At 61.6% G+C, this 25161-nt stretch overlaps 3 protein-coding genes across 3 annotated transcripts; 2 read left to right on the top strand and 1 right to left on the bottom strand.

Moving 5' to 3' along the window:
• Positions 1-2709: 2709 nt before the first annotated feature.
• SPRYD4 (SPRY domain containing 4) lies at positions 2710-7213 on the bottom strand. Its single transcript, XM_077838800.1, has 2 exons — positions 7042-7213; positions 2710-4725 (listed from the first exon to the last, which is right to left on the bottom strand). Exons 1-2 carry the CDS (start codon positions 7211-7213, stop codon positions 4178-4180), a joined length of 720 nt encoding a protein of 239 aa, XP_077694926.1. The 3' UTR covers positions 2710-4177.
• A 6492-nt stretch (positions 7214-13705) lies between these two features.
• LOC144277848 (aquaporin AQPAe.a-like) lies at positions 13706-16793 on the top strand. The gene is made up of 5 exons (XM_077838883.1): positions 13706-13720; positions 14726-15085; positions 15628-15792; positions 15880-15960; positions 16578-16793. Exons 1-5 carry the CDS (start codon positions 13706-13708, stop codon positions 16791-16793), a joined length of 837 nt encoding a protein of 278 aa, XP_077695009.1.
• A 3953-nt stretch (positions 16794-20746) lies between these two features.
• On the top strand, positions 20747-25161 carry MIP (major intrinsic protein of lens fiber). Its single transcript, XM_077838449.1, has 4 exons — positions 20747-21118; positions 23443-23607; positions 24187-24267; positions 24976-25161. The coding sequence occupies exons 1-4, from the start codon at positions 20747-20749 to the stop codon at positions 25159-25161; spliced, it is 804 nt and encodes a 267-aa protein (XP_077694575.1).

Here is a 25161-nt window from a genome sequence, read left to right as displayed (position 1 = left end):
CAACACATGCCAAACCAACCCAATTTCCTTCTTCGATGGGGTTACTGGCCTAGTGGATGGGGGGAAGCAGTAGATGTGATAGAACTTGATTTTAGCAAGGCTTTTGGCATGGCCTCACATGACAGTCTCATAAACAAACTAAGGAAATCCAGTCTAGATTAAATTACTATAAAGTGGGTCCACGACTGGTTGAAAGACGGTACTCGGAGCAGTTATCAATGGTTTGCTATCAAACTGGGAGAGCGTATCTCCTGGGGTTCCCCCGGGGTCAGTCCTGGGTCTGGTTCTATTCAATATTTTCATTAATGACTTGGATAATAGAGTGGAGAGGATGCCTATAAAATTGGTGGATGCCACTGAGCTGGGAGGGGTTGTAGGCACTTTGGAGGACAGGATTAGAATTAAAAACAACCTTGACAAATGAGAGAATTGGTCTGAAATCAACAAGATGCAATTCAATAAAGACAAGTGCAAAGTACTACTTTAGGGAGGAAAAATCAAATGCACAACTCCAAATGGGGAAATAATTGGCCAGGCGGTCATACTGCTGAAAAGGAACTGGAGGTTCGAGTGGATCACAAGTTGAAGATGAGGAGTCCAGTGGCACCTTAAAGACTAACAGATTTATTTGGGCATAATCTTTCATGGGTAAAAAACCACTTCTTCAGATGCATGGAGTGAAAATTACAGCTGCAGGCATTATATACTGACACATGAAGAGAAGGGAGTTACCTCACAAGAGGAGAACCAGTGTTGACAGGGCCACTTCGATCAGGGTGGATGTGGTCCACTCCCAATAATAGATGAGGAGGTGTCAATTCCAGGAGAGGCAAAGCTGCTTTTGTAATGAGCCAGCCACTCCCAGTCCCTATTCAAGCGCAAATTAATGGTGTTAAATTTGCAAATTAATTTTAGTTCTGCAGTTTCTCTTTGAAGTCTGTTTCTGAAGGTTTTTTGTTCAAGTTTAGCTACTTTCAAATCTGTTATAGAATGGCCAGGGAGATTGAAGTGTTCTCCCACTGGCTTTTGTATGTTACCATTCCTGATGTCCAATTTGCGTCCATTTATTCTTTTACGTAGGGACTGTCCGGTGTGGCCAACGTACATGGCAGAGGGCACTGCTGGCACGTGATGGCATATATCACATTAGTAGACATGCAGGTGAATCTTCAATGAAGTTGAAGATGCAGCTGGAAGAGACTAATATCATTCTGAGCTGTATTAACAGGAGCATCATATGTAAGACACAGGAAGTAACTGTCCTGCTCTACTCAGCCCTGGGGAGGCCCCAACTGGAGAACCGTATCCAGTTCCAGGTGCCGCACGTTAAGAAAGAGGTGGATAAATTGGAGAGAGTCCAGAGAAGAGCAACAAAAATGATCAAAGGAAAGGTTGACCTGTGAGGAAAAGTTAAAATAACCGGGCAGGTTTGGTCTTGAGAAAAGCCGACTGAGGGAGTACCGGAGAACAGTCTGCAAATACGCTGAGGGCTGTTCTAATGAGGACAGTGACGAATTCTTCTCCACATCCACAGAAGGTAGAACAAGAAGCAACGGGCTTAATCTGCAGCAAGGGCAGTTTAGGGTGGACATTAGGAAAAACTTTTTAACTCTACAGATAGTTAATGTCCCACTCAGGCTTCCAAGGGAGGTTGTGGAATCCCCACATTGGAGGTTTTTAAGAGCAGGTGGGACAAACAGCTGTCAGTGCTAGTCTAGGGTTATCTGGTCCTGCCTCAGCACAGGGGGCTGGATGCAATGACCTTGTGGTCCCTTCCAGCCCAGACTTTGTTTCTGGGGTAGGTCCCTTAAGATCAGCGTGTGGGTTTGGGTTACCTCAATGATCGTTTTGTGGGTGCTGGTTATTTCTCTCCATAGTAGTCGGATCAGAGGGTCTCACTGCCTTCCCAGAGACCACCACGTACAGAGGAAGGGGGAAGCGCAGCTCCAGCAGAGAACAGCAGCTGGAGCAGTGGTTTAAAGCACGTCTTGTTAGCCCCACGACTCCTGATTCTTGCAGTTCTTGTGTAATACACACAGAGTCCCGTAGAGGCTTCTGCACGGCCAGATCTCTGACCAGTCCTGAACGCGCACTTTGATTGTGAGTTCTTAGGGGCCGGAGTAGCTTTTTGTTCTGTCTGTGCAGCACCTCGCACAACAGGCCCAGGACTGGCACTCCTAGTGCAACTGTAACACACCTAATAAATCCGAACAGAGGAGGGGAGGACTGGGGCCTTATTTGAGAGCAAGATTCTGGCTTTTGGAAGATGGACCACTACTGAACAGGGGGCTGCAGGTCAGGAGGGGCACCAGCAGAGCTGTGGGAGAAGCCCAGGGCTGGGCTAGCAGGGGGTTGCGGGTCGGGAGTCAGGGGCACCAGCAGAGTTCATGGGAGCCCAGGATTGGGCTAGCAGGGGGCTGTGGGTCGGAAGTCAGGACACCAGCAGAGTTGAGGGGAGCCCAGGATTAGGCTAGCAGGGGGTTGCGGGTCAGGGGCACCGGCAGAGTTGAGGGGAGCCTAGGGCTAGGAGAGCAGCAGGCTGCGGGTCAGGAGTGAGGAGCATCAGCAAAGCTGCGGGGGGGTGGGGCCCAGACAGACCAACCTGGCTGCATTTGGGCACTGTTTAGGGAGCGGCTGTTTTCGCTAGGAATCCCCTCCTGACACACGTCGGAGAGCGACACCGGCGCAGAGAGAGGGGACGCACACTGCTGAGGATTCTCCGGTTTATTACAGGGGAGGGGATTGGAAGACCCACCACTACACACAGTCAGCAAAGCACCGCCGGGGGGCTGGGTTTGTGTGAACGTAGCCGGATGCACCGGAGCTGCTGAGGGATGGGACCACATGCGGCTCTTCGGAGGTTAATATGCAGCTCCTCACATAGACACAGGGGCTAGAGCCATAGGCGCCAACTTTCCAATGTGCTGGGGGGTACTCACTGCTCAACCCCTGGCTCTGTCCCACTCCACTCCTTTCCCCAAGGCCCCCGCCCCTTCCCCGAGTCTGACGTGCCCTTGCTCCTCCCCCCCCCCAAGCTTCCTGCACACCACAAAACAGCTGATCGTGGCGGGCAGGAGACACTGGGGGCGGGGGGGAAGCTGACGTGTTACTGTGGCTCTTTGGCAATGCACATTGGTAAATTCTGGCTCCTTCTCAGCCCCAGGTTGGCCACCCCTGCCCTGAAGGATTGGGAAGGGGCAGTGGCAAAGTCCTTAATGGGGTTGGGGGTGAGGGGGTAACACTGTTCCCCCTCCCCCGGCTAAGCCAGACAAACCATGGCTGAGAGGAAAGCTACAGACACAAAGTCCCTGCCCAAACGTATTGCTCCTTCCTGGGTTTTTTCCCCTGCACCTAGGAACAGCCCTGTGGCTGCACTAAGCAACGGCGCCAGGATTCGTTTGCCCGCCCATCCCTGGGGCCTGCTGATTGGCTCCAGACAGCGGGGGGAAGCGACCACAGCTTTGGCGGGGATGCTGTGGGAGAAGAGGGAGCGTCTTCATAAAGAACGGCTTAATAAGCTGCGTCTTAATAAAGCACTTGTGGAAACGGAAGCGTAACGGCCCTTGCCGCCACAGGAGGGGAATGGGATCTGGATTTCCGGCTGGGTTCAGGTGCAGCCGCTGAAACGCACGACCGACCAGCTGAGAGCTGCTGCACCCGACTGTCCCCCCTCCCTGAGGCAGAAGGGGGCGACAGTGACGCTTCCCTCCCTCCAGCAAGGCCTCATGTCATTCAAATCCAAATCTGCCACCGGGAGCTCTGATGGGGGGACAGGCACCAGGACCGGCAGGGCGTTTGGCACAGGAGTGGCAGGTGGCCCCAAAGCTTCTAAAGACTACCTAAGATGGAGAAGGGAAACAAGTCTGGGATTGCCTGATCTCCAGGGGCGGTGAGGGGCTTCTCTGCTCCAGGGCTGAGCCACAGACGTAGCAGGCAGAATCTTGGCCTGAGGACCCTGCTTTAGCTGAGCAGAAGAGCTGGAGTTGGTTCCTAGCTGGGGACTGAGAGGGGACTGCTCCTTCCCAAGGGGAAAGCAAGCTCTAGAGCTGCCTGGAGAGCACCCCCTCGGGGCTGAACGGGGTGAGGGGACTGACCAAATCCCTTTCTCTGCCTCACACTGAAGGAGGTTTCCCTACAGAAGGGCATGTCCAGACATCCCAGGCCCTGCGGTTGACCATTAACTGTCCTGGAGGTTCTTGGGCACATCCAACCCAGAATGAGTTAGCAGCTCCCCATCCCAGAGAGCAAACGCGGGCACCACGGGCCCCTGGAACTCCGTGGCCAGGGTATGGATGAACACCTGTTTGGCCACATCCACCAGGCTGAGTTTCCTGCCTTCGTAGTCCAGCAGCAGCCCCACGCGCTCAGGGTTGCCGATGTTGCTGATGGGGGTGGTTTCGTTGGCCAGCATGGCGTACCACCTGCGGTGGGAGTACGCAAACACCCAGGAGTGGTCGTCGTGCCCAATGCACCCTTCCCTGGAAATGTCCACATCAGCCACGCCGATACGGAACTGCTGCGAGCGCTTGACTGTCACTTCCCAGTAGTGCTGGCCACTGGACACGGCAGCGTCCCCCAGCACCACAGCCCACTCCCGAAATCGCTCAGGGTTCTGGGGGACTTTGGTTGGGTCAATCCCCAGCATGCGGTAAATGACGCCGGTGTCTTTTTTGGAGAGATCCAGGCTGCTGTGAGCCGTTCGCTCATCTAGCTTGAAACTGATGTCTGCGGGAGAGGGGGAAAAAACAAGAAGAAGCTTTACTGAGAGCTCACAGAAAGAATCCACTAGGACAGCAAATTCTTCCACTCCAAGATGACTAGAACCAAGATAATTCACATTAGTGGGCTGGGGTGAGGCAGTTAGGTTGTTGGTTTAAAGGGCACGCAAAATAAAAATTATATTTTGGGGTCCTTTCCTGTTTTGCTAACACCTGACATTTTTAGGGTTAGTCACACCTGAGATCAGGGCCCCTTTGTGCAAGACACCATACTGATGCAGTTAAAAGACAGACCCTGCTCTGAGTCTTACAGGCAGGTCACTTTTGAAAATCTCTCTTCTGCCCCATCAGTAGAATGAAGTTAATCGCAGTTCCCTCTCTCACAAGGGGCGTTGCAAGGATACATGCATTAATGATCACAGCATTGCCAGCTCTTGCAATTTCATCATGAGTCAAGAAACACCCCAATGTTGCTAAATGTCTTGGCTCCTGGAGTGAGCTGATTTACAGGACCATCTCAGCTTCCCAGCAAAAAACATAGGAGTAAGTTTATAACCTTCATAGGAGCAGGGAAAAGCATGAATCCTAAAGTAGGAGGCAGATCAAAAGAACCCAATGCCCATTTCTCTCAATTTGAAGCCAGTCTCTGGTATGGGGACCCCTGTGAGCACCCAGACAGGATCCCTGAGCCCCACCAGGCACTCATGCAAAGCAAATCACAGTAACTCATGTGAGATCTCGGATGTTCTTAAACAAAGCTTAACCGTGGGGCTGAGCTCAAAGTCCCTTTAAAAACAGCCGCCCCTGCAGCTGCTCTAATCTTTTCCATGGTGGGAGCCAAGTCTCAGCGAGGGGAGTGAGCTGGCCAGGAAGTGGGTTGCAGAGAAATGGGAGAAAGGTCAAGCTGCGAGTCTCAGGGGCTGGGAGGGGCCGTGCATCAGGGACTGGGAAATCACTTGACAAGGTCGCACCAAACATTTGCAAAGGCAGCCCAGTTTGGGGGGGGGGGGGGTACGGGACAACACCCACACACTGCCCCAGCAAGGAGAATGGGAGTTAGGGTCCCAATCCCAGAACGGGGGGGGGGGGGGGGAAGAGTGCCAGAGAGCAGGTACCGGGCACAGGCCAGCTGGGGAAGAGAGAGGAGGCGGTGGGAGCGCAAGACCAGGGCAGCTCAGTGGTGAGGATGTGATGTCATGCCATCCCCACCCCTGAGCCAACCCGGGGGGTCAGCGCCAGCCCCCTAAGAGCCAGCCCCCACCCCAGGGGGGCAGTACCAGGAAAATGCCAGCCCCCGAGCTAGCCCCCTCAGCCCCCAGCCCCGGGGGCAGCGCCAGCCCCCGAGCTAGCCCCCTCAGCCCCCAGCCCCGGGGGCAGCGCCAGGCCCCGAGCTAGCCCCCTCAGCCCCCAGCCCCGGGGGCAGCGCCAGGCCCCCGCTCCCCTCAGCCCCCAGCCCCGGGGGCAGCGCCAGGCCCCCGCTCCCCTCAGCCCCCAGCCCCGGGGGCAGCGCCAGGCCCCCGCTCCCCTCAGCCCCCAGCCCCGGGGGCAGCGCCAGGCCCCCGCTCCCCTCAGCCCCCAGCCCCGGGGGCAGCGCCAGGCCCCCGCTCCCCTCAGCCCCCAGCCCCGGGGGCAGCGCCAGGCCCCCGCTCCCCTCAGCCCCCAGCCCCGGGGGCAGCGCCAGGCCCCCGCTCCCCTCAGCCCCCAGCCCCGGGGGCAGCGCCAGGCCCCCGCTCCCCTCAGCCCCCAGCCCCGGGGGCAGCGCCAGGCCCCCGCTCCCCTCAGCCCCCAGCCCCGGGGGCAGCGCCAGGCCCCCGCTCCCCTCAGCCCCCAGCCCCGGGGGCAGCGCCAGGCCCCCGCTCCCCTCAGCCCCCAGCCCCGGGGGCAGCGCCAGGCCCCCGCTCCCCTCAGCCCCCAGCCCCGGGGGCAGCGCCAGGCCCCCGCTCCCCTCAGCCCCCCAGCCCCGGGGGCAGCGCCAGGCCCCGCTCCCCTCAGCCCCCAGCCCCGGGGGCAGCGCCAGGCCCCGCTCCCCTCAGCCCCCAGCCCCGGGGGCAGCGCCAGCCCCCGCTCCCCTCAGCCCCCAGCCCCGGGGGCAGCGCCAGCCCCCGCTCCCCTCAGCCCCCAGCCCCGGGGGCAGCGCCAGCCCCCGCTCCCCTCAGCCCCCAGCCCCGGGGGCAGCGGGCAGTTCAGCCCCCCAGGACTAGCGGGGGGGGGGGGGGCACCGCCAGGCCAGGCGGACCCCAGCCCCGGCGGGCCCAGGGGGCGGCTCTCCCCCCAGGGCGGCGGGGCGGGGCTCCCGGGGGGCGGGGCTCCGGCCGGTGCCTACCCCTCCGGTGGGGGCCGCTGGCGCGAGCCCGCCCCACCCCGCGCAGGCCCCAGCCCGGCCGCCGCAGAGCGCTCAGCATGGGCGCCGCCATCTTGGAGCCGCGTGGGACAAGTCCCCGGCTTTCCCGCCTCACGTGACCCGGGCGGAAGTAGCCGGGCGGGGGCGCCGCCATCTTGGATGGGCCTGGCTTCCGCTGGAGCCTGGGAGGCGGGGCCGAGGCGTGACCTTTGACCCCCCACCTGCCAAAGGGGCGGGGTAAGTCCCTGCTCCAGAGCCCAGCTTGCGGGACTGGCTGGGGGGGCCTTGCCCTGGGGCCCGGATGCCTGGGTTCTCTCCCCAGCTCTGGGAGGGGTGTGGGGTTGAGTGGTCAGGGGGTGCTGGAGGGCCCGGACGCCTGGGTTCTCTCCCCAGCTCTGGGAGGGGTGTGGGGTTGAGTGGTCAGGGGGTGCTGGAGGGCCCGGATGCCTGGGTTCTCTCCCCAGCTCTGGGAGGGGTGTGGGGTTCAGTGGTCGGGGGCGCTGGGGGGCCCCGACACCTGGGTTCTAGTCCCAGGGCTCCCCCCCTGTTCTCACAGAGCCAGAAGAGTTCCCAGAAGTCACCTACTACAGGACAGTCCCAGCAGAGAAAATAACAGAACGCCACTAGCCGTCACCTTCAGCCCCCAACTAAAACCCCTCAGCGCATCATCAAGGATCTACAACCTATCCTGAAGGACGACCCATCACTCTCACGGATCTTGGGAGACAGGCCAGTCCTTGCCTACAGACAGCCCCCCAAGCTGAAGCAAATACTCACCAGCAACCACACAACAGAACCACTAACGCAGGAACCTATCCTTGCAACAAAGCCCGTTGCCAATGGTGTCCACATATCTCTTCAGGGGACACCATCACAGGGCCTAATAACATCAGCCACACTATCAGAGGCTCGTTCACCTGCACATCCACCAATATGATCTATGCCATCATGTGCCAGCAATGCCCCTCTGCCATGTACATTGGTCAAACCAGACAGTCTCTACGTAAAAGAATAAATGGACACAAATCAGACGTCAAGAATTATAACATTCAAAAACCAGTTGGAGAACACTTCAATCTCTTTGGTCACGCGATTACAGACCTAAAAGTGGCAATTCTTCAACAAAAAAACTTTAAAAATAGACTCTAGCGAGAGACTGCTGAATTGGAATTAATTTGCAAACTGGATACAATTAACTTAGGCTTGAATAAAGACTGGGAGTGGATGTGTCATTACACAAAGTAAAACTATTTCCCCGTGTTTACTCCCCCACCCCTACTGTTCCTCACACGTTCTTGTCAACTGCTGGAAATGGCCCATCTTGATTATCACTACAAAAGGTTCCCCACCTCACCCCACCCCCCCGCCCGCTCTCCTGCTGGTAATAGCTCACCTTACCTGATCACTCTTGTTACCATCTGTATGGTAACGCCCATTGTTTCATGTTCTCTGTGTATATAAAATCTCTCCACTGTATTTTCCACTACATGCATCCGATGAAGTGAGCTGTAGCTCTCGAAAGCTTATGCTCAAATAAATTTGTTAGTCTCTAAGGTGCAACAAGTCCTCCTTTTCTTTTTGTGGATACAGACTAACACGGCTGCTACTCTGAAACCTGTTCTCGCTCTGTGACTCTCTGTGCCCAGCTGCGGGGCAGGGCTGACCCCCAGAGCCCCGACCCAGGGTGGGTGGAGTAGGGCCCAGATATTTGCCGAGCTCCGTGTGGTCTGAAGGCCCCAGAGAAGTGCAAAGTGTTGTTATTACTATTCAGTACCTGTTGTAATCCACTGTAACGTCCCCGTGGTCCTCGACAGCCACCTCAACTGACTGTGCCGTAAAGAACAACTTGATTCTTATGGGTCTGACAGCAGCACCCCCAGTGCGCCAGGCGCTGCACAGACACAGCACGCAGGCTGTCCTGGCCCCAACAAGGATCTCTCTGGCTAAGGTCACCTGGCCCCCCTCACCACAGTATCTGAGCCCCTCGTAGTCTTTAACATATGTACTCTCACAACACCCCTGGGAGGCGAGGCGGGGGTATTATCACCTTTGTACAGGTGGGGAAACTGAAGTGACCTGCCCAAGGTTGCACAGAGGGAGTCTGTGGCAGAACCTGGGTTTCCCAAGTCGCAGGCTGGGGCCCTAAGCACTGGCCCCTCCTTCCTCTCAGTCCAGAGACTATTCAGTCTAATCTAAGCGTATTCAGGAATTTATACAGCCTTTGTCGCCATCCTACCTGAGGAGGGCTGACTAAGCACCTGCGTAGAACAGAATCCTATTGTGCTGGGCGCTGTACACACCTATGCTGAGAAACAGCCCTTGGCCTTAACAAAGACTGGGGAGGGGAAACTGAGGCATGGGGTAGGGAAGTGACTTACGCACAGTCACACAGCAGGTCAGTGGTGATGTTGAAGCTGCAGACAGCAATTCCTTCTCGCCTCTGGACATCACCTCTGGGGGTGCTCAACAGTTCAGTAATTAATGGAAACTGCAACCCTGCTGCTGCCTGGGGGTGGTCTTAGCTGCAAGAGCCACCAGCTGCTTCTTTTCACCGGGGGACCCAGCAAGAACAGGGCTGGGAGCCAGAGCCACTTACACTGTTCCCCACCACCGTGCTGTGGAATATTGGTACCAAGTAACGTTTCACCCACAACCCCTGTGTTACGAGCGAAGCCGCTGGAGATTTTTGTCGCGGGAGCTCTGTATTTCAGGCCTGATTCTCCATCATCCCAGATCTTGTACAGTCATTTAGACCAGTGCAAAGTGGGCATGAAATGTACAGCACAGGCCAGACTTTTCACCTTGTTCCCCCTGCGTTAAGCCCAATAACTTGGGTTTGGCTAAAGCACCTTCCAGAAAGGCAGCCAGTCTTGATCTGAGGACACTTGGTAATTTGTTCCAATGCTTTATCACCCTCCTTGTTTAAAAAACAAATGGGCCTGCTGCATTCTAATTTGCATTTGTCTGGTTTCAGTTACCAGTTGTTGGTTCTTGTTCTGCCTGTCTCCACTAGATGTCTGGTGTTATCTCCCTGCCAAGGTACTCATACACTGTAATCAGCTCACACTCCAGCTTCTCTCTGACCAGCCAAATAGAGTTTGCTCCTTAAACCTCTCGCTGTTTTGTCAGGCATTGTTGTAGAGCCGTTCCTCTCCACGGACAAGCTCTGATTGATTAGGGGCAGGGGAGCACCTTAAATCATTTTGGTGGCTTTTTTCTGCACCCTCTCCAGTTTTTAAACACCTGTAACTTTCAGAAACGCGAATGATGTTTCCCTGCCAGCAGCAGGGAATCTCCAGCATACGTCTCCCAAAGCAGAGCCCCCCGGAAGAACACCACCGTTCGTTCCACACGTGACCAGCATGCCAGCTCTCGTGATTTTGTCATGAGTCTCGTGATAATTACTGTTTTTGTTAAAGTCCTAGCACCTGGAGTTGAGTGGAGATCCTGTGCTTGAGTTACCAGTATCTCTAAAGCCGGGAAGGGTGTCTTTCATGTAGAGCGCCTCTCCCCCGCAAAAAAAACCACCTCTGTTCCCCTCTGTCCTTCCTACACAGGGTTTTGTGGCTGGTGATTTTAATAGTCCAGTTGTGGGAATCATCCCATCAGGTTTCACGAATGCCACGTTTCTTTGCGTGAGTGAGAATCCGCGTAGGGACACATGACTGCCCAAGAAGGCACAGGGCCATGGAGAACCGGGCCTGGAGCGCCAGGCGATGGAATAATTGGATTCAGTGTTTTGACAGGCCCCACATATTTCAGTTACGAGAGGAAAGAAATCCCACAAGGAGCCCGGATCTAGGTTGGCCAAGCTCCGTTCTGAGGGAGGTTTCTCCCTTGGCCCTTCCATGCCTGACCCCATTTATTCCCCTCCTTCTGCTCCTGGGGAGAGCGCTGCCCATCCAGTCACTGTCCCCCTGCGCTCTGCCTGGCTCAGGGCAGGAGGTGAGGGCTGGACGGGCGTTTCATGCCCCAAACAGAACCAGCCCCTGGAACCGGGTGGTGCCCCCGACTGGCTGGAGCAGCACAGAGTTTATAGGGTGGGGGGAGGAGGGGACTGGTTTGTCCTGCCCCAGACCAGCAGGTCTCAGACCAGTCTCACCTCACCCCAGGGCTCCCAGAGGTGGGAGGAGAGACAGGGAGACAGGACAACGCAAACACCTGCCCCCTGGGCACAGCCCCGAGTGCTGCTGTGTGTGGGCAGCGGTGCCAGGGATCGGGGAAGAGCTGCTGAAAGGCGGCGGGGTGTGTGTGTGTCACCCCCGGTGGGTGCTGGATAAAGGTGCGATGGGACAGCAGCACCCGCTCCATGCAAAGTGGAGAAGGGGGCTTCTCCCTGGTCCTCGCTGGGGGGGTGTCTCCATGGTTCCCTGGGGGGGGGAGGGGCTCTTTGCACATAGCGCCTGGCTCTGGGGGGGACAAGGGGGGGTGTGTGCACAGGGGCGGGTGGAGGGTGGAGATGCCAACGACAGGGGCACCCATGTGGTGGCTGGGGCGGGCAGGGAGCTGGCACAGAGAGAGTAACGTCGGTGCCCACCCATGAGCGGGCCCCGCGGGGAGGGCACGGCAAGGGCAGCCGCAGCAGGAGTGGGCAGCGGGGGTCTCTCGCTGGGCCGGCGTTTGATGCTGATGGGGCCTGACAGGGCCGCCCACCCAGCGTGGGTGTGTTTGGGGGGCGGGGGGGGGGGGGCTGGAGTCCCAGCTGGGTGGCAGCGGGGGGGGGGAAGGGGGGGGGGCTTTGTTTCAGCTATTGAGGCCGCTGATTGTTCTGGCTCTTTGCAGCAAGTCAGCACACGCCGCGCAGAGAATGGCAGGAAGAATAGAGCAAACGCGGCACCGGCCGGGGTCAGCCCGGGGCCGCTGCACCCCCAGGTTTTGCTGAGCCAGGTGCTTCAGCTGTAAAGCCCCGCTGACTCCAGCTGGAGCTCTTGGGGGGCGGGCGGGGGGAGGCTCTGCTGAGCCAGCAACGCTGGGGGAGCAGCGCGGAGGGGAATTCTCCAGGGACGGCTCCAGCGGCTTTAGGGCCCTGGCCTCCAATCGAAGGGGGTTTACAGCCTAGGCGGCCCAGCGCTGTCCCCCTCCTGCACCGTACTGGTCTGCCGGACGGGAGGCCGGACTCCTGGCTTCCATCGCAGCTGCACCAATAGGACTTGCTTCCCCCGCGCCTCACTTTCCCTGTTTCTAAAATGGAGCAACTGAGCCCAGACACCTGCTCACCCGCAGACCCAGGCGCCTGGTGACCCCAAGGACGCACCCCCCATGTGTTCTGGCGTCCGGGGGGGGGGAGCTTTCCCCATGCTCACCTAGGGCATTGGTGTTACTGTAGTCTCCAGAGGCCCCCGCTGTGATCGGTGCCCCCCCATGCTGGGGCTGGGCTCTGCGGGACTCGTGGTACACGGGTGTGCCAGCAGCGTGAGAGGAGACTCGCACCCGCAATCTCAGGGCACCTGGCCCCATAGCCCCCCACTCCTTGCCTGCCTGATTCCATCCACACCTCCCCCTGCCTGCGCACACTCTCTGACACAGACGTTCACACTCACCGGTGCACACACTCCCATGTGCATTCGCTCCCCCACCTGCCCCACCCGGCCGTGCAGACCTGCTCCACGTAGCGTCACTCAGACGCTCTTTCTCATGCTGTCCGCGTTCACACTCATTTGCACGGTCGCCCCATGTATGCTCGTTTGCACACTTGCCATTCGCACACTCATTTGCACCCTCCCTTGTGCCTTCGCACAGCCAGTGGCACACTCGCCCTCCCTCGTGCCCCAGCTCCGCAGCCCCCCTTCCTCTCTCCTTTCATCTCTGGTAGGAGGGAGAATCCCAGCCCTGGACAACGGTCCTCGGTCGTCCTGACAACCCCCTTCAAAAGGCCTTTGGTTCCTCTTTGGGATTCAAAGGGGCAGGTTGCCATGACACCCGCTGGTTTCCAGGCACCTGAGTCATCAACACCCCCCACCCCCGCCCCGCTTTCAGGTTGGGGTCCTGCCCATCCCAGACCCCAAACTGCCCCCCCCAGCCCTGCCCATTCCAGACCCCAACCCCCCACCCCACCCGGGCCCTGCCCATCCTGCACCCCAAACCCACCCCCTGGGGGCACACCCGGCTTTACCCACGGCCACAGGACACGCTTGGTCCTGTCAGCCCCCCCCCCAGGGCCCCCACTAAAGAAACTCTGGCAGTTTCTGCTCAGGAGAAGCCGACTTCGGGAATAGCGGGGGGAGTGGGGCTGCAGGTCGGGAGTGAGGAGCATCAGCTGATGGGGGGCCCGGGGCAGGACTTGCTGGGGAATGTGGGGCATTGGCCATGCTGGGGGGGAGCGGCGAAGCCCAGGGCTGGGACTGTGAGCCAGGAGAGTGGCATGTGTGGGTGGGGGTTGGTTGCTGTGGGTTCGGTTAAGGAGACGGGGGGGGTTCCCAGGAGCAGGTGCCCTGGAAACACGCTGCTGCCCCCTCTGCCCAGCGGGCCCCCCTCGGGCTCTGCCCCGATGCCCCTCTGGCCCCTTGCTCAGCGCCCGTGGCTGCTGTACCTTTAAGAGGAGCCTGGCCGGGGGGGGGCGGGAGGGGGGGTCTGAGGATCCCTGGAGGGAGAGCAGCGCAGCACCCTGTGTCTCCCAGAGCAGAGCCCTCGGGAGCCAGCCGGCAGCATGGCCATCGGCGAGGTAAGGGCTGCCCGCCTTGCCCTCACCCCAGCGGGCAGCTGAGCGGGCCCCTGGCTATGGGGCACCTGGGAAGTTTGGGAGAACTTCTCTGAACTCCCTGCCCATCCGTCCGCCCAGCCGTCCGTATCCACCCACCTGCCCTGGCCATCCATCCGTCCATATTCACCCACCCACATCTGTCCATATCCACCCCGCCCACCCATCTATCCGTCCGTCCATACCTATCCACCCACCCCCATCCATCCATCTGTCTATATCCACCAACCCCCCCATGTCCGTCCATCCAGCCATATCCACCCACACGCATCCATCCGTCCATATCCACCCACCCACCCGTGTCCATCCGTCTGTCCACATCCACCCACCCGCATCTGTCCATCCATCCATATCCACCTATCCATTGGTATCCATCCATCCGTCTCCACCCAGCCACATCCATCTGTCTGTCCATCCATCCATATCTCTCCACCCATCTGCATCCATCCACCCATCCAGGGACAGGCTCGCTCTTTCTTTCTTTCTTTCTTTCTTTCTTTCTTTCTTTCTTTCTTTCTTTCTTTCTTTCTTTCTTTCTTTCCATACTCAGCTCCAGCTCCATTAGACCATGACTGGGTGGGGGAGTCCAGCATCCAAACCAACCCCCCCACAAACCACGGGATTCGGTGCCTGAGACCAGCTCCTCCCTGACCCCACTAAGACCCATCCATCCTGGGCTCCGTGGAGGGACTGAGGTTGGTGAAGCGCATCTGTGCCAGGGGTCCCTGGCATGGGGGGGCAAGACTGGAGGGGTCTGATCTGCTGGTTGATGGCTTAGTGAAGGGAAGAGCTCACAGCCAGCCCCCTACGCTGCCCCGTGACCTGCCCTCCCCACAGTGTCCCCTCTGCAGCCATGGTTCCAGACTCCCCGCCGCGCGTTGCCAGGGGACCAGACGCCCCCATATCTGTTGCCATGGTCCCCCCCCACCTGGTTGCTGATTGTGTGTGTGTGTGTGTCCCCCCCCCCAGGACCTGCGGAGCCGTCGGTTCTGGTGCTCCCTGCTGGCGGAGGCGGCTGGCACCCTGATCTTCGTCTGGCTGGTGCTGGGCGCCTCGTGCCCCAGCGGCCCCGGGCGCATCACAGCCCCACCCGCACTGCAGCCGGCTCTGACGGCCGGGCTGGCGGCCCTGGGCCTGGCTCACTGCTTCGGCGAGGTCAGCGGGGCCCAGGCCAACCCGGCCCTCACCCTGGCCTTCCTCTGCACCCGCAAGCTGGATGCCCTGCACGGAGCCGCCTACATCCTGGCCCAGTGCCTGGGTGCCGTCCTGGCCTCGGCCGCCGTCTGCCTGGCGCTGCCCACTGCAGCTGCCAGCCACCTCGTCACCAGGGTGAGTGTCCCAGCCTGATCACAGGGGGCCCCACCCCGGCCGCCCCTCAGGCCCTGGGCTTTCTGGCTCCCAGCGTCTGTCTGGGGCCCATGGGCACTGGGGGAGCTGGGTAACCGGTCCCTGGGTCAGCCCAACAGATGCGCGTGCTGATACAGGGTGCACCTGCCTTCCAGGGGGACACCCTGACCCCCCCGGCTGCCCATTTGCAGTGCTGCCCTGACCCCCAATGGAAGTGTGGCCCCTCAACCGTGTGGGCAGGGCCACCTGTCAGACTCACACCTTCCCGTGCCCCAGAAGCAGGGATCCCACCTTGACTGGATTCGACCCCCCTTCACTGTCCCCGCAGCCCAGTGGGGACCCCCCCAGACCTCTCGCTGCTGGGTCACCAGGACACCAACACAGCCCCTGATGCCCCCCAGGGGTGAACGCCCAACTGTGTCTGGTCCAGGGGCCACAGGCCCCCAGTTCTCCCTGCTGCCCACGTGGCCTGAGGGCCGGGCCGGTGCCGGGTGTGAGCTGCCCTGTCTTGTTCCCGGGCCCAGGTGAGCAGCGAGGGGAACGCTGGGCAGGCGCTTGCCATGGAGACCTTCTCCACCTTCCAGCTGGCCTTCACCATCTTCGCCGTGGAGGACCAGCGGCGCCGAGGGGCGGGCGAGCCGGGCGGCCTGGCCATCGGCTTCTCCGTGACGGCTGGAGCGCTGGCTGCGGTAAGAGATACCCCTGCCCCAGAGGGAGGGCAAGGCTGGGCCGGCGGGGTCCTGCAATGTCCACTCACCACCCTGCTGTCTCTGCAGGGGACGTTCTCCGGGGGCAGCATGAACCCAGCCAGATCGCTGGGCCCAGCCGTCCTGACGGGCATCTGGGACCATCACTGGGTGAGCCAGGCTGGGGTGCATGGGGGGGGGGGGGCAAGGGCAGGGGGTGCCCAGCCAGCAAAGGCCATGTTGGGTCCAGGACCTGGAGCTGAGCAGCCTGCAGTGGGCATGTGGGGAGCGTGGGGCCAGCCTGAGCCCATGTCCTGCCCCCCCCCAGGTGTGTTAGATCAGCCCCTCGCTGGGCCCTGTCTGATCCCTGTCCCCCCCCAGATGTACTGGATCTCTCTGGGCCCTGTCCCCCACCAGATGTACTGGATCTCTCTGGGCCCTGTCTGACCCCTGGCCTGTGCCCCACCCCAGGTGCACTGGATCTCCCTGGGCGCTGTCTGATCCCTGTCCCACCCCAGGTGTACCGGATCTCCCTGGGCCCTGTCCCCCCCCAGGTGTACCGGATCTCACTGGGCCCTGTCCCCCCCCCAGGTGCAGTGAATCTCCCTGGGCCCTGTCTGATCCCTGTCCCCCCCCCAGGTGTACCGGATCTCCCTGGGCCCTGTCTGACCCCCGGCCTGTGCCCTGCCCCAGGTGCACTGGATCTCCCTGGGCCCTGTCTGACCCCTGTCCCCCACCCAGGTGTACTGGATCTCGCTGACCCCTGTCTTCCCCCCCGCCCCCCGCAGGTGTACTGGATCGGCCCCTCGCTGGGCGCGGTGCTGGCTGGCCTCTCCTACGAGTTCCTCTTTGCCTCCAGCGCCTCCCGGGAGAAGCTGGTCGCCTGCCTGACCTGCCGGGACATCGACATTGTGGAGACGGCCAGCGTGTCCCACTCCTCCCTCTCCACTGCCCCCCAGGACACCGCCCGTGCCAAGCCACCCCGCAAGGGGGAGCAGCGCTGAGCCAGCATGGCCTCCCCCGCCCCGTCCTGCCCACCAAGGACCTGCCAGCCTCCTTGAGCGACCCCCACTGTCATGATCCAGCCCACCCTCACCCCACCTGCTAGCCCCACTGAGTGACCCCTACCCCCAGTGCTGCTCCAGCACCGGTGCCAGCTGCACCCAGCATCCACCGGTGGAGGCAGGGGACGGGCAAGACCAGGGCCAGTTCAGATCAGAACCCGCCACAGCTCAGTCTTGGGGCTCAGAGAAACAGGGCCACCGCTTTTGGACAGACAGCATAGCCTGTGCATAGAGTGGGGGGCTGGGAGCTAGGACTCCTGGGTTCGATCCCTGGTTTTGAGAGGGGAGTGGCATCTAGTGGTTAGAGCAGGGAGGGCTGGGAGCCAGGACTCCTGCGTTCTATCTGCAGCAATGCCACTCACTCAGTACGTGACTGGCTGCTTTCTGTGCCTCAGTTTCCCCCTCTCAAAATGGCAGTGCCGCTCCCCTGACTCCTGGGGGGGCGCAAGGCACACTCTGTCCATGCTGGCACCGTGAGAGGGTTCGTTGTGGGTGAGGATAGCTCTGGCACGGTCCATGCCCACAGCCCTGGTGCTGGCTGGGAGCCTATCGGCTCCTCTGTACTGTTGATCATTATTGGCAGGCTCCTGCTTGGCTCCCAGGCTGGCAGCGGTGGGTGGCGTAGCCCAGCCTGGTTCACCGCATTGCTGTTCCTGCAGCCCCGTGGGGCACTGGGGTGCCCCAGACAGGGTGCCCCAAGGCAGCTGGGGCCAGGGCTGGGTGCTGCAGCCTGATCGCTGGGTACCACACGGACCCCATGGCCACCGAGCTCAAGGGCAAAACGGCCTCTGGCTTCGTGCCCCCCCATTCGCAGTCTGGGTTTGCTCATAGGTCTGGACCCTCCCCTGCCCCACAGATACAGGCCACCCTGGCTACAGCAGTGCCCTCCCGCCCCCGGTTACTGCTGATCGCCCCCAGAACAAGCCAGCAGCACCACTTGGGAACGGGGCTCACCCCGCTCTGGCTGCAGCCGGCCACTTGTTCTCAGCGTCCCCTGGGCCCGCCTGGAGCGACCTGCTCCAGGTGTGATCCGTGGGGCAGAGGGCTCGGCAGGCCGGCGGGCCAAGGCAGGGCGGGGTCCAGTGCCTGGCAGCTGAAGCTGGAGGGGAATGAACCGTTGGGACGGATCGGGAGCTGCCCGGTAATCAGGGACGGGCCTGGCGCCGGGGCGGTGCTGGAGGGATGGGCCGGGTTAGTTTCACAAGGGGCTGGCTGGGAAAACAAGCAGGCTTGAGATACCCCACGTCTCAGCAACCCCTTGGGCAGGGAGAGGGCCGGGAACGCAGGAGGGCGGAGGGGCTGAGGCAGGGGCTGGAAAGGGCACGTCGTCCGGGGGAATCCGGCTGGCACCCGCAGAGCTGGGTGGCTGAACGAGCAGCATGGCAGGGCCCGAGGGACAACAGCCGTGGGCGCGGCCTGGCAGTGGGTTTGACCCCCTTTCCCTCCACACGCTGTAGCTGCTGCTCCGATTAAAGCCGGCTTTGGGTGAGCAGCTGCCTGGTCACTGTGCGTCAGGGCTCAGCCCGCCAAGGGGAGGGCTGCGGGGGCCGGGCCCGGCTGGACCTGCCCGAGGCAGGATGGATGCGCCAGGGGCCATAGCCTCAGGGCCCAGTCTGCAAGTGGGAGATTTGGGGGTGGTTCCGCCCGGGGTGGGGGGTAAAGGACTAAGAAAAGACGCTGCGGGGGGGGGGGGAGCAGAGGGGTAACTAGCCCTGCAACCATGACAACCATCGCTGGGGAGTCTTCACACCGTGCTTGGATGCCAGCGGGCACCGGAGCAGGGACCAAAGTGCGAGAGCAGGGGGGCTGAGAGCCAGGACTCCTGGGTTCTGTCCCCAGGAGCGTGAGGGGAATGGAGCTAGTGGGTTAGAGCAGGGGGGCTGGGAGCCAGGACTCCTGGGTTCTGTCCCCAGGAGCGTGAGGGGAGTGGGGCTAGTGGGTAGAGCAGGGGGGCTGAGAGCCAGGACTCCTGGGTTCTGTCCCCAGGAGCGTGAGGGGAATGGGGCTAGTGGGTTAGAACAGGGGGGCTGGGAGCCAGGACTCCTGGGTTCTGTCCCCAGGAGAGGGAGGGGAGTGGGGCTAGTGGGTAGAGCAGGGGGGCTGGGAGCCAGGACTCCTGGGTTTTGTCCCTGTCCCTGGCTCTGCCACAGACTTACTGTGTGTAACCTTGGGCAAGTCACTTTTCTAGTCTGTGTGCCTCAGTTTCCCTACTTGGAAATGAGGGAGAACAGCCCGGGGGGTTGTGGGTGCATAAAGCTTTTGAGGGGTGTTCAGCACCAGACACAAATAGCCCCCCCCCCCAGGTTCCCCCTTCCCGAATTCGAGCTAGAGTGGAGTGGCTGCGAGTGAGGGCAGGTTGGTTCCCATCCCCCCATCCCAGGTCTGACAGCCGAGGCCCGGCCGGGCGCTCGGTGCTGAGTGAAGCAAACCCATTATCCTGGCCGCTTGCAGGCCTGGCAGATTCTCACCCTCCTGCCCAATGGCACAGCCGCGGCTAATCCCCCGCGGCTTGGGGGAATTAGCTCCCGTTAAGCCAGCGCTGAGTAAACCTTCCTGGCAAACAACCGGGCCCATTGAATGGGCTGCAAAGTGCTGGAGAGACAAAATCCCGCCCTGGGGGGATGGGTAGAGGGAGCAGGGAGGGGCACAGCAGGGCCTGATCCTGCAGCCCCCAGGGAACTGATCCAGGGGGGTGCTTCAGATGGGAATGGGGTTTGACCTCGTGACTCCAGCTTGGGCAGGGGATCCAGGCAGTGGCGCGGGAAGGGCTCAGACCTAATCCTGGCCCCTCCTCTCAGGGTAACACCAGTCACCCAGTTCCTTGCCAGAACCCCACCCTGGCAGTCCCGAAGGTGCTGGGCACTGCTGGGGTGCAGAGAGCCCGCCTGGCTCAGGGGTTGGCAGGGCAGGGCAGGGGCAGCCCTCGGGGTTTTGTTGCCCGGGGCCAAGAGAAAAAAATCTTCCCAATTTGGTCCCTGCCAGATGCTGATGTGGTGCCCCCAGCCTGGCACCGCTGGCAAGAGCCACCAAGACATGGCGCGGGGCCACAGGGTGTAAGGAGGGCAGGACATACGAGGGGTGGGCAGCGTGCCCCCAGCCCCGTGCCATGGTCCTGGCAGCTGCTCTCCTGCCCCGAGAGGCCCAGGTATAACGCCTTGTTTCTCCTGGGCGATCGTGAGGAGCCAGCATGGCAGGAGACGGGGCCTGGCCCCCTGGCTGGGTCGTTCTGGTGTCCCAAGGGGCTCGGATGCCCCAGGATGGGGCCAGCAGCACTCCCCCCTCACGGTCTGGTGGTTCCCCAGAGCGATCTGTGCTGCCCCGAACACTGCTCCAGATAACCCAACCCCCCTCGGCCCATCGCGGGCCCATAACGCCCCCTTTGCCTGGCACCTACCTCCCCCCACACTTTGCTGGAGGCCAGTGACAAGGAGACCCTGATTCCCCCACAGAATAGGAGAGGTGACTTGGGGGGCAGCTCTGTCCATCCCCCCAGCCCAGCCAGGGCGACAGTCTTGAGCTCTGCCCCTTCTTTGGGTGGTGGGGAGCGGCTGAACTCTGGGTCGGCGGGACAGGAGGGCCCTTCCCAGGGTGGGGGGCAGAGGAGGGTTCCCTGAAAGATGTCCTCCCCCCGATTCCCCCCACCCCTGAGTCCCTTCCGCATCCTGTCCCTCCCTCTTGGCATCAGCTGGGGAGGGGGAGCCTTTATACAGCCGAGGGCGGCCCATCCCAGCTGCAGGCAATGAAGGAGTTAAGAGTCCCAGTCCCGAATCCCACCTCCTGGGCTGGACCAAGGGCCCCATATAAACCCCCCAGCTTGGGCGTCCCCCGTAGAAAGGAGCCAGAGCCGGTGGGGGCAGTGAGTTTGTAGGCGCCCGGCCCAGCCCGCGCCCCCCATGCCCCCCGCCATGTGGGAGGTGCGCTCCCCCTCTTTCTGGAGGGCCGTCTTCGCCGAGTTCTTCGCCACCATGATCTACGTCTTCTTTGGGCTGGGGGCCTCGCTGCGCTGGGGGGTCGGGCCCCTCAACGTGCTGCAGGTGGCCCTGGCCTTCGGGCTGGCCGCGGCCACCCTGGTGCAGGTGCTGGGCCACGTCAGCGGGGCCCACGTCAACCCAGCCGTCACCTTCGCCTTCCTGGTGGGCGCCCAGCTCTCCCTGCTCCGCGCCGTCTTCTACATGGTGGCCCAGGTGCTGGGCGGGGTGGCCGGGGCAGCCGTGCTCTACGGGCTCACGCCAGCTGCCATCCGCGGCAACTTGGCACTCAACACGGTAACCTGGAGGGGAATGGGGGGGCTCCTTGTTGCTGGGGGTGCCGGGATGGGGCTCAGGACCCTGGGGGGAAGGGGAGGGGCTCAGGAGGGGCTTGTCTCTGGGGGGGTTGGGCTGGGGTAGGACCAGGAGATGGGCTGGGAAAGGACCCTACAGTGGGGGTGAGGGGGACCCCAGATCCTGGGGGAGCAAGGGTCCTGACCTCATAATGCCAACATGAATAGATGGTTGGTTTATGGGGCTCAGACCCAGCCCCCCGCCCCATCTCCAGCGACACGGGGACCAGAGCAGTGAGTCGCTCCCCATGCTGGGCACAGCCGTCGTCCCATCCCCGCCCGGACCTGCGGCTGCCTGCGCCACGAGCCGTGGGAGGAATGAGCACCCATGCCCCTCCATGTCATGTCGCCCCCCACAGCCCCACGGCAGCCACTGCTGGAGTCTGTGAAAGGGCCTGGCTTGGGGGCAGTCAGCAGCGTCAGGACACCTGGGTTCCCTCCCTGGCTCGGGAAGGAGAACCTAGTGGTGAGGGTGGAGGAGTGGTTCCCAAGGCAGGGAGTGATTTGGGGGTGCCAGGGCTGGGTGAGGTGAGGGTCCGCGCTAGAGGGCAGGGAGGATCCCTGGGGGCAGGGGGAGCTGTCTCCCAAGGCCGGCTTTGTGCCCCTAAGTTTATCTTCCTGGCCAGGCGAGACCCGACGGTCCCATGCCGGGACGTCCGGACAGCCTGAGAGCTGTGCAGGGAGCTGAGCGCACGGGGCTTGGGAGACCCGAACCCAGCAGTGGGGCCTCTTCCCCCTTCAGGGCCCGCTGCAGCCACACACGGGGAAACTGACGGGCAGGAAGACAGCCGAGTAACGCTGCCCCGATAGCTGGGCTGCCGTCGCGCCCGTGGGGATCCCGAGCCCAGGGTCAGAGGGCCTAGAGTCACTCCTTACTCCAGAACACCCGAGAGCCGTGCTGGCACCACGACGGGGATAGAATCGCGCCACTGTCCCTGCGCGCCTCAGTTTCCCCGGGAGCCAAACCCTTCCTCTTCTGCTCCCAGCGCCAGCAGCCGGAGCACGGACCTGCCTGCAGTTTTCAGCAGCTCCCCCAATAGATCTAGTAAAACAGCAGATCCCCGCTGATCAGGCGCTGTTCCCACCCAGTGTCTTCAGGAGACCGCAAAGCGGCTCAGTCCCCCGGCCAGGGTGCGGTGCCTCTGGCACCAGACAGAGCTGCTTATTCCGTGCGAGCAAGCGTGGCTGGACGGGCGGTGGTGGCTGCCTGGGAGAGTCCTGTCCTCCACTGACTTCATGTACAATTGTGTGTGTGTGAGAGAGAGAGGGAGAGACACGCTCATGCTGCCCTTTTCTGGATCGGCAGCGGAACTGCTCTGTAGTGTGTCCTAGCCCCTGTGCAGCTGACCGGTAGGGGAGATTCCCCTTAGCACGGCAGGATCTGAGCTGCGTCTCTGGGGAGCCCTGCATGGCCCACGGCGTTCAGCGTGGTGACGCTGGCAAAGTGGATTTGTCACTAGACCCTACCCCTCCCGCACCTTGATGCCCGTTTAAAGGCTGGGCCAGCGTGGGCCTCTGGGAGCTGTTTCCTCCTGTCCCCCCAGGGGGGTGGGTTTCCCTCGCGCGCGGGGTCTCTCCTCCCGCCCTGTGCCCTCCACAGGACACTGGGTTCTGCTTGCCCGAGGGCTGGGGAAACTGTGGCCCCCGGTGTCGCCGCAGGCTGCGGAGGGTCCTAACACCAGCACAGCCCCCGGCTGGATGAGCTCAGCTAGGGCCCCCCCCGGGGCGTGGATGTGATAGGCCCAGCCCAAGCGGCAGGCGCCCTCTGCAGCCAGCGTCTCCAGCCCCGGGAGGGTGAGTCCGCTCAGCAGCGCCCGCTGCGGACGGGGGCTGGAAGCGCGGCAGCGGGAAGGATAGCTCAGTGGTTTGAGCATTGGCCTGCTAAGCCCAGGGTTGTGAGCTCAATCCTTGAGGGGGGCCATTTAGGGATCTGGGGCAAAAATTGGGGATTGGTCCTGCTTTGAGCCGGGGGTTGGACTCGATGAGCTCCTGAGGGCCCTTCAACCCTGATACTCGACGATTCTAAGCTGCTAACAGTGTCTGCAGCATTGGGACGGGGGGTGCAGGAAACCTGGCCGGGTGTGGGCTAAGGGAGGCGTTGCAGCGAGGGGCACGGTACTGACCGGGGACATTCGATGGACCCCTACGTGGAGGGAGAGCTGGAAGCAGGGGCTACGCTGGGGAGGTTGCCCGCCCCGAGTGCTGGGACGGGCGCTGCTGATCCCAGCTGGATCCCTCTCTCTGTGTGTCGTTCCCCCGTCTCTGCAGATCCACCCCAGCGTGACCCTGGCCCAAGCCACCACCGTCGAGATCTTCCTGACGCTGCAGTTCGTCCTCTGCTTCTTTGCCACGTGCGACGAGCGGCACGACGGGCGCGTGGGCTCGGTGGCGTTGGCCATCGGCTTCTCCCTCGCCCTGGGACACCTCTTCGGGGTAACGCACGCGGGCTCCCCCCGCCCCGAGACCTAGGGCCCTGCTCCGTGGGGTCCTGGCAGGCCGTGCCCAGCCTGAGCCCAGCCCACTCATCTCCGCTGCAAAGCGAAGACCCCCAGCCCAGGCCCAGAGGGCTCCAGGTGTTATGTAAATGAGGCAATGCCCTAATTTGCATACGTACAACCATGCCTCCTGGCCTTTGCATAAAACCTCCCCCACCACATCCCTATGACTGGGGGGTCAGGGCAGGGGCTATGCTATGACCTGGGCTGGGTCTCTGTGGTTGCATCCCCCGGCTCCTCCCTGGCAGCGGGGTCTTTGGGGTGCCAGACTCACCATAGAGACCCCCGGGGGGGGCCTAGAAATGGCTATGACTATAGAGAGGTGGGCTAGAGTGCCTCCGGGGGGGGAGAAGCCCTGGGCATAGCACCCAAAGTGACCTAATAAACCCTACAGCTGGGGACCCCCAACCCTCTCCCATGGGTGCTCCACTCCCCTGCCCCCACCCCTGGGCCAGCCAGCGCTGTGGGGGGGCTCGGATCTTGGGGGAACCTCACTTTCCCGCTGCCTCTCTTGCAGATGTACTACACGGGAGCCAGCATGAACCCCGCGCGGTCCTTTGCCCCTGCCGTCATCACCCGCAACTTTGCCAACCACTGGGTAAGGAGGGGGCAGCAGGGAGGGGTGTGCTGCTCCCCGCAGCCATTCTTTTGGGTCCACACCGGCCTTTGGACGTCCCTGGTGTCCTGGCCCACTTCCCAAGATACCCTACCCTGAGGGTTCAACTGTCCTTCATGCCCTGGCCTGCATGCTCATGCAGCCATTAAACAGCTGCCATGTTCCACCCCAAAGGTGGCTGCATTTCATTGCTGGGTGGAACAATCCCTGTACAAACAGGTACCGTGTCTCTCCCCAGAGGGGGCTGCAGATCAGTGCTGGGTGGAACAATCCCTGTATAAACAGCTGCCATGTCCGTCCCCAGAGGGGGCTGCATTACAGTGTGCTGCGCTGCCCCCTGCTGGGTGGACTGAGAACAGCTCACCCCTGTGTCTTGGGTCTCATCACGCCAGCTCAAGCGGCGTTTCAGAGCAGCGGGCTCTCCCCCCACCCCCAGTACCATGAATTTCAGGGATGAAACAAGACGGGGAGATCCGGGGGGGGGGCGGGGTCTGCTCCAGGGGACTGCAAAGGAAGAGGACAGAGAGAAATCCAGGGTGACAGGGAGGCTCCCGCAGCAGCGGGGTGGGGAGTGCGTGAAGGGACAGGAGGTCGAAGCAGGGCGTGGGGCGTGGGTTGTTCAGGGATGGACGAACCCCCCCCCCCAAGGCTCTGCCTAACCCTCGCGCCCCTTGTGCCTCCTCCCCCCAGGTGTACTGGGTTGGGCCCATCCTAGGGGCCACGCTGGCTGGCCTCCTCTACGACTTTGTCCTCTGCCCCCGGATGCGGGGCCTGGCCGAGCGGCTCGCCATCCTCAAAGGCGAGCAGGCGGCGGAAGGCCAGGCCCCCTCGGAGTCCCCCGGGGAGCCCATGGAGCTGAAAACGCAGGCACTATAA

Source organism: Eretmochelys imbricata, chromosome 20, assembly GCF_965152235.1.
Source record: "Eretmochelys imbricata isolate rEreImb1 chromosome 20, rEreImb1.hap1, whole genome shotgun sequence".
In the NCBI taxonomy this organism is placed as follows: Eukaryota; Metazoa; Chordata; order Testudines; family Cheloniidae; genus Eretmochelys; species Eretmochelys imbricata.
This window is presented reverse-complemented; position numbering and strand designations above follow the sequence as displayed.

What these genes read in the sequence shown, in the direction of transcription:
- SPRYD4 (XM_077838800.1), bottom strand. Translation starts at nt 7,213, where the DNA reads ATGGCGGCGCCCCCGCCCGGCTACTTCCGCCCGGGTCACGTGAGGCGG. An exon ending in CAGCGGCCCCCACCGGAGGG is followed by an intron (nt 4,726 to 7,041) that starts GTAGGCACCGGC and finishes CCTCTCCCGCAG; the next exon opens with ACATCAGTTTCAAGCTAGAT.
- LOC144277848 (XM_077838883.1), top strand. An exon ending in CGGCTGGAGCGCTGGCTGCG is followed by an intron (nt 15,793 to 15,879) that starts GTAAGAGATACC and finishes CTGTCTCTGCAG; the next exon opens with GGGACGTTCTCCGGGGGCAG. An exon ending in GCATCTGGGACCATCACTGG is followed by an intron (nt 15,961 to 16,577) that starts GTGAGCCAGGCT and finishes CGCCCCCCGCAG; the next exon opens with GTGTACTGGATCGGCCCCTC.
- MIP (XM_077838449.1), top strand. Translation starts at nt 20,747, where the DNA reads ATGCCCCCCGCCATGTGGGAGGTGCGCTCCCCCTCTTTCTGGAGGGCC. An exon ending in GCAACTTGGCACTCAACACG is followed by an intron (nt 21,119 to 23,442) that starts GTAACCTGGAGG and finishes CCGTCTCTGCAG; the next exon opens with ATCCACCCCAGCGTGACCCT. An exon ending in GCAACTTTGCCAACCACTGG is followed by an intron (nt 24,268 to 24,975) that starts GTAAGGAGGGGG and finishes TCCTCCCCCCAG; the next exon opens with GTGTACTGGGTTGGGCCCAT.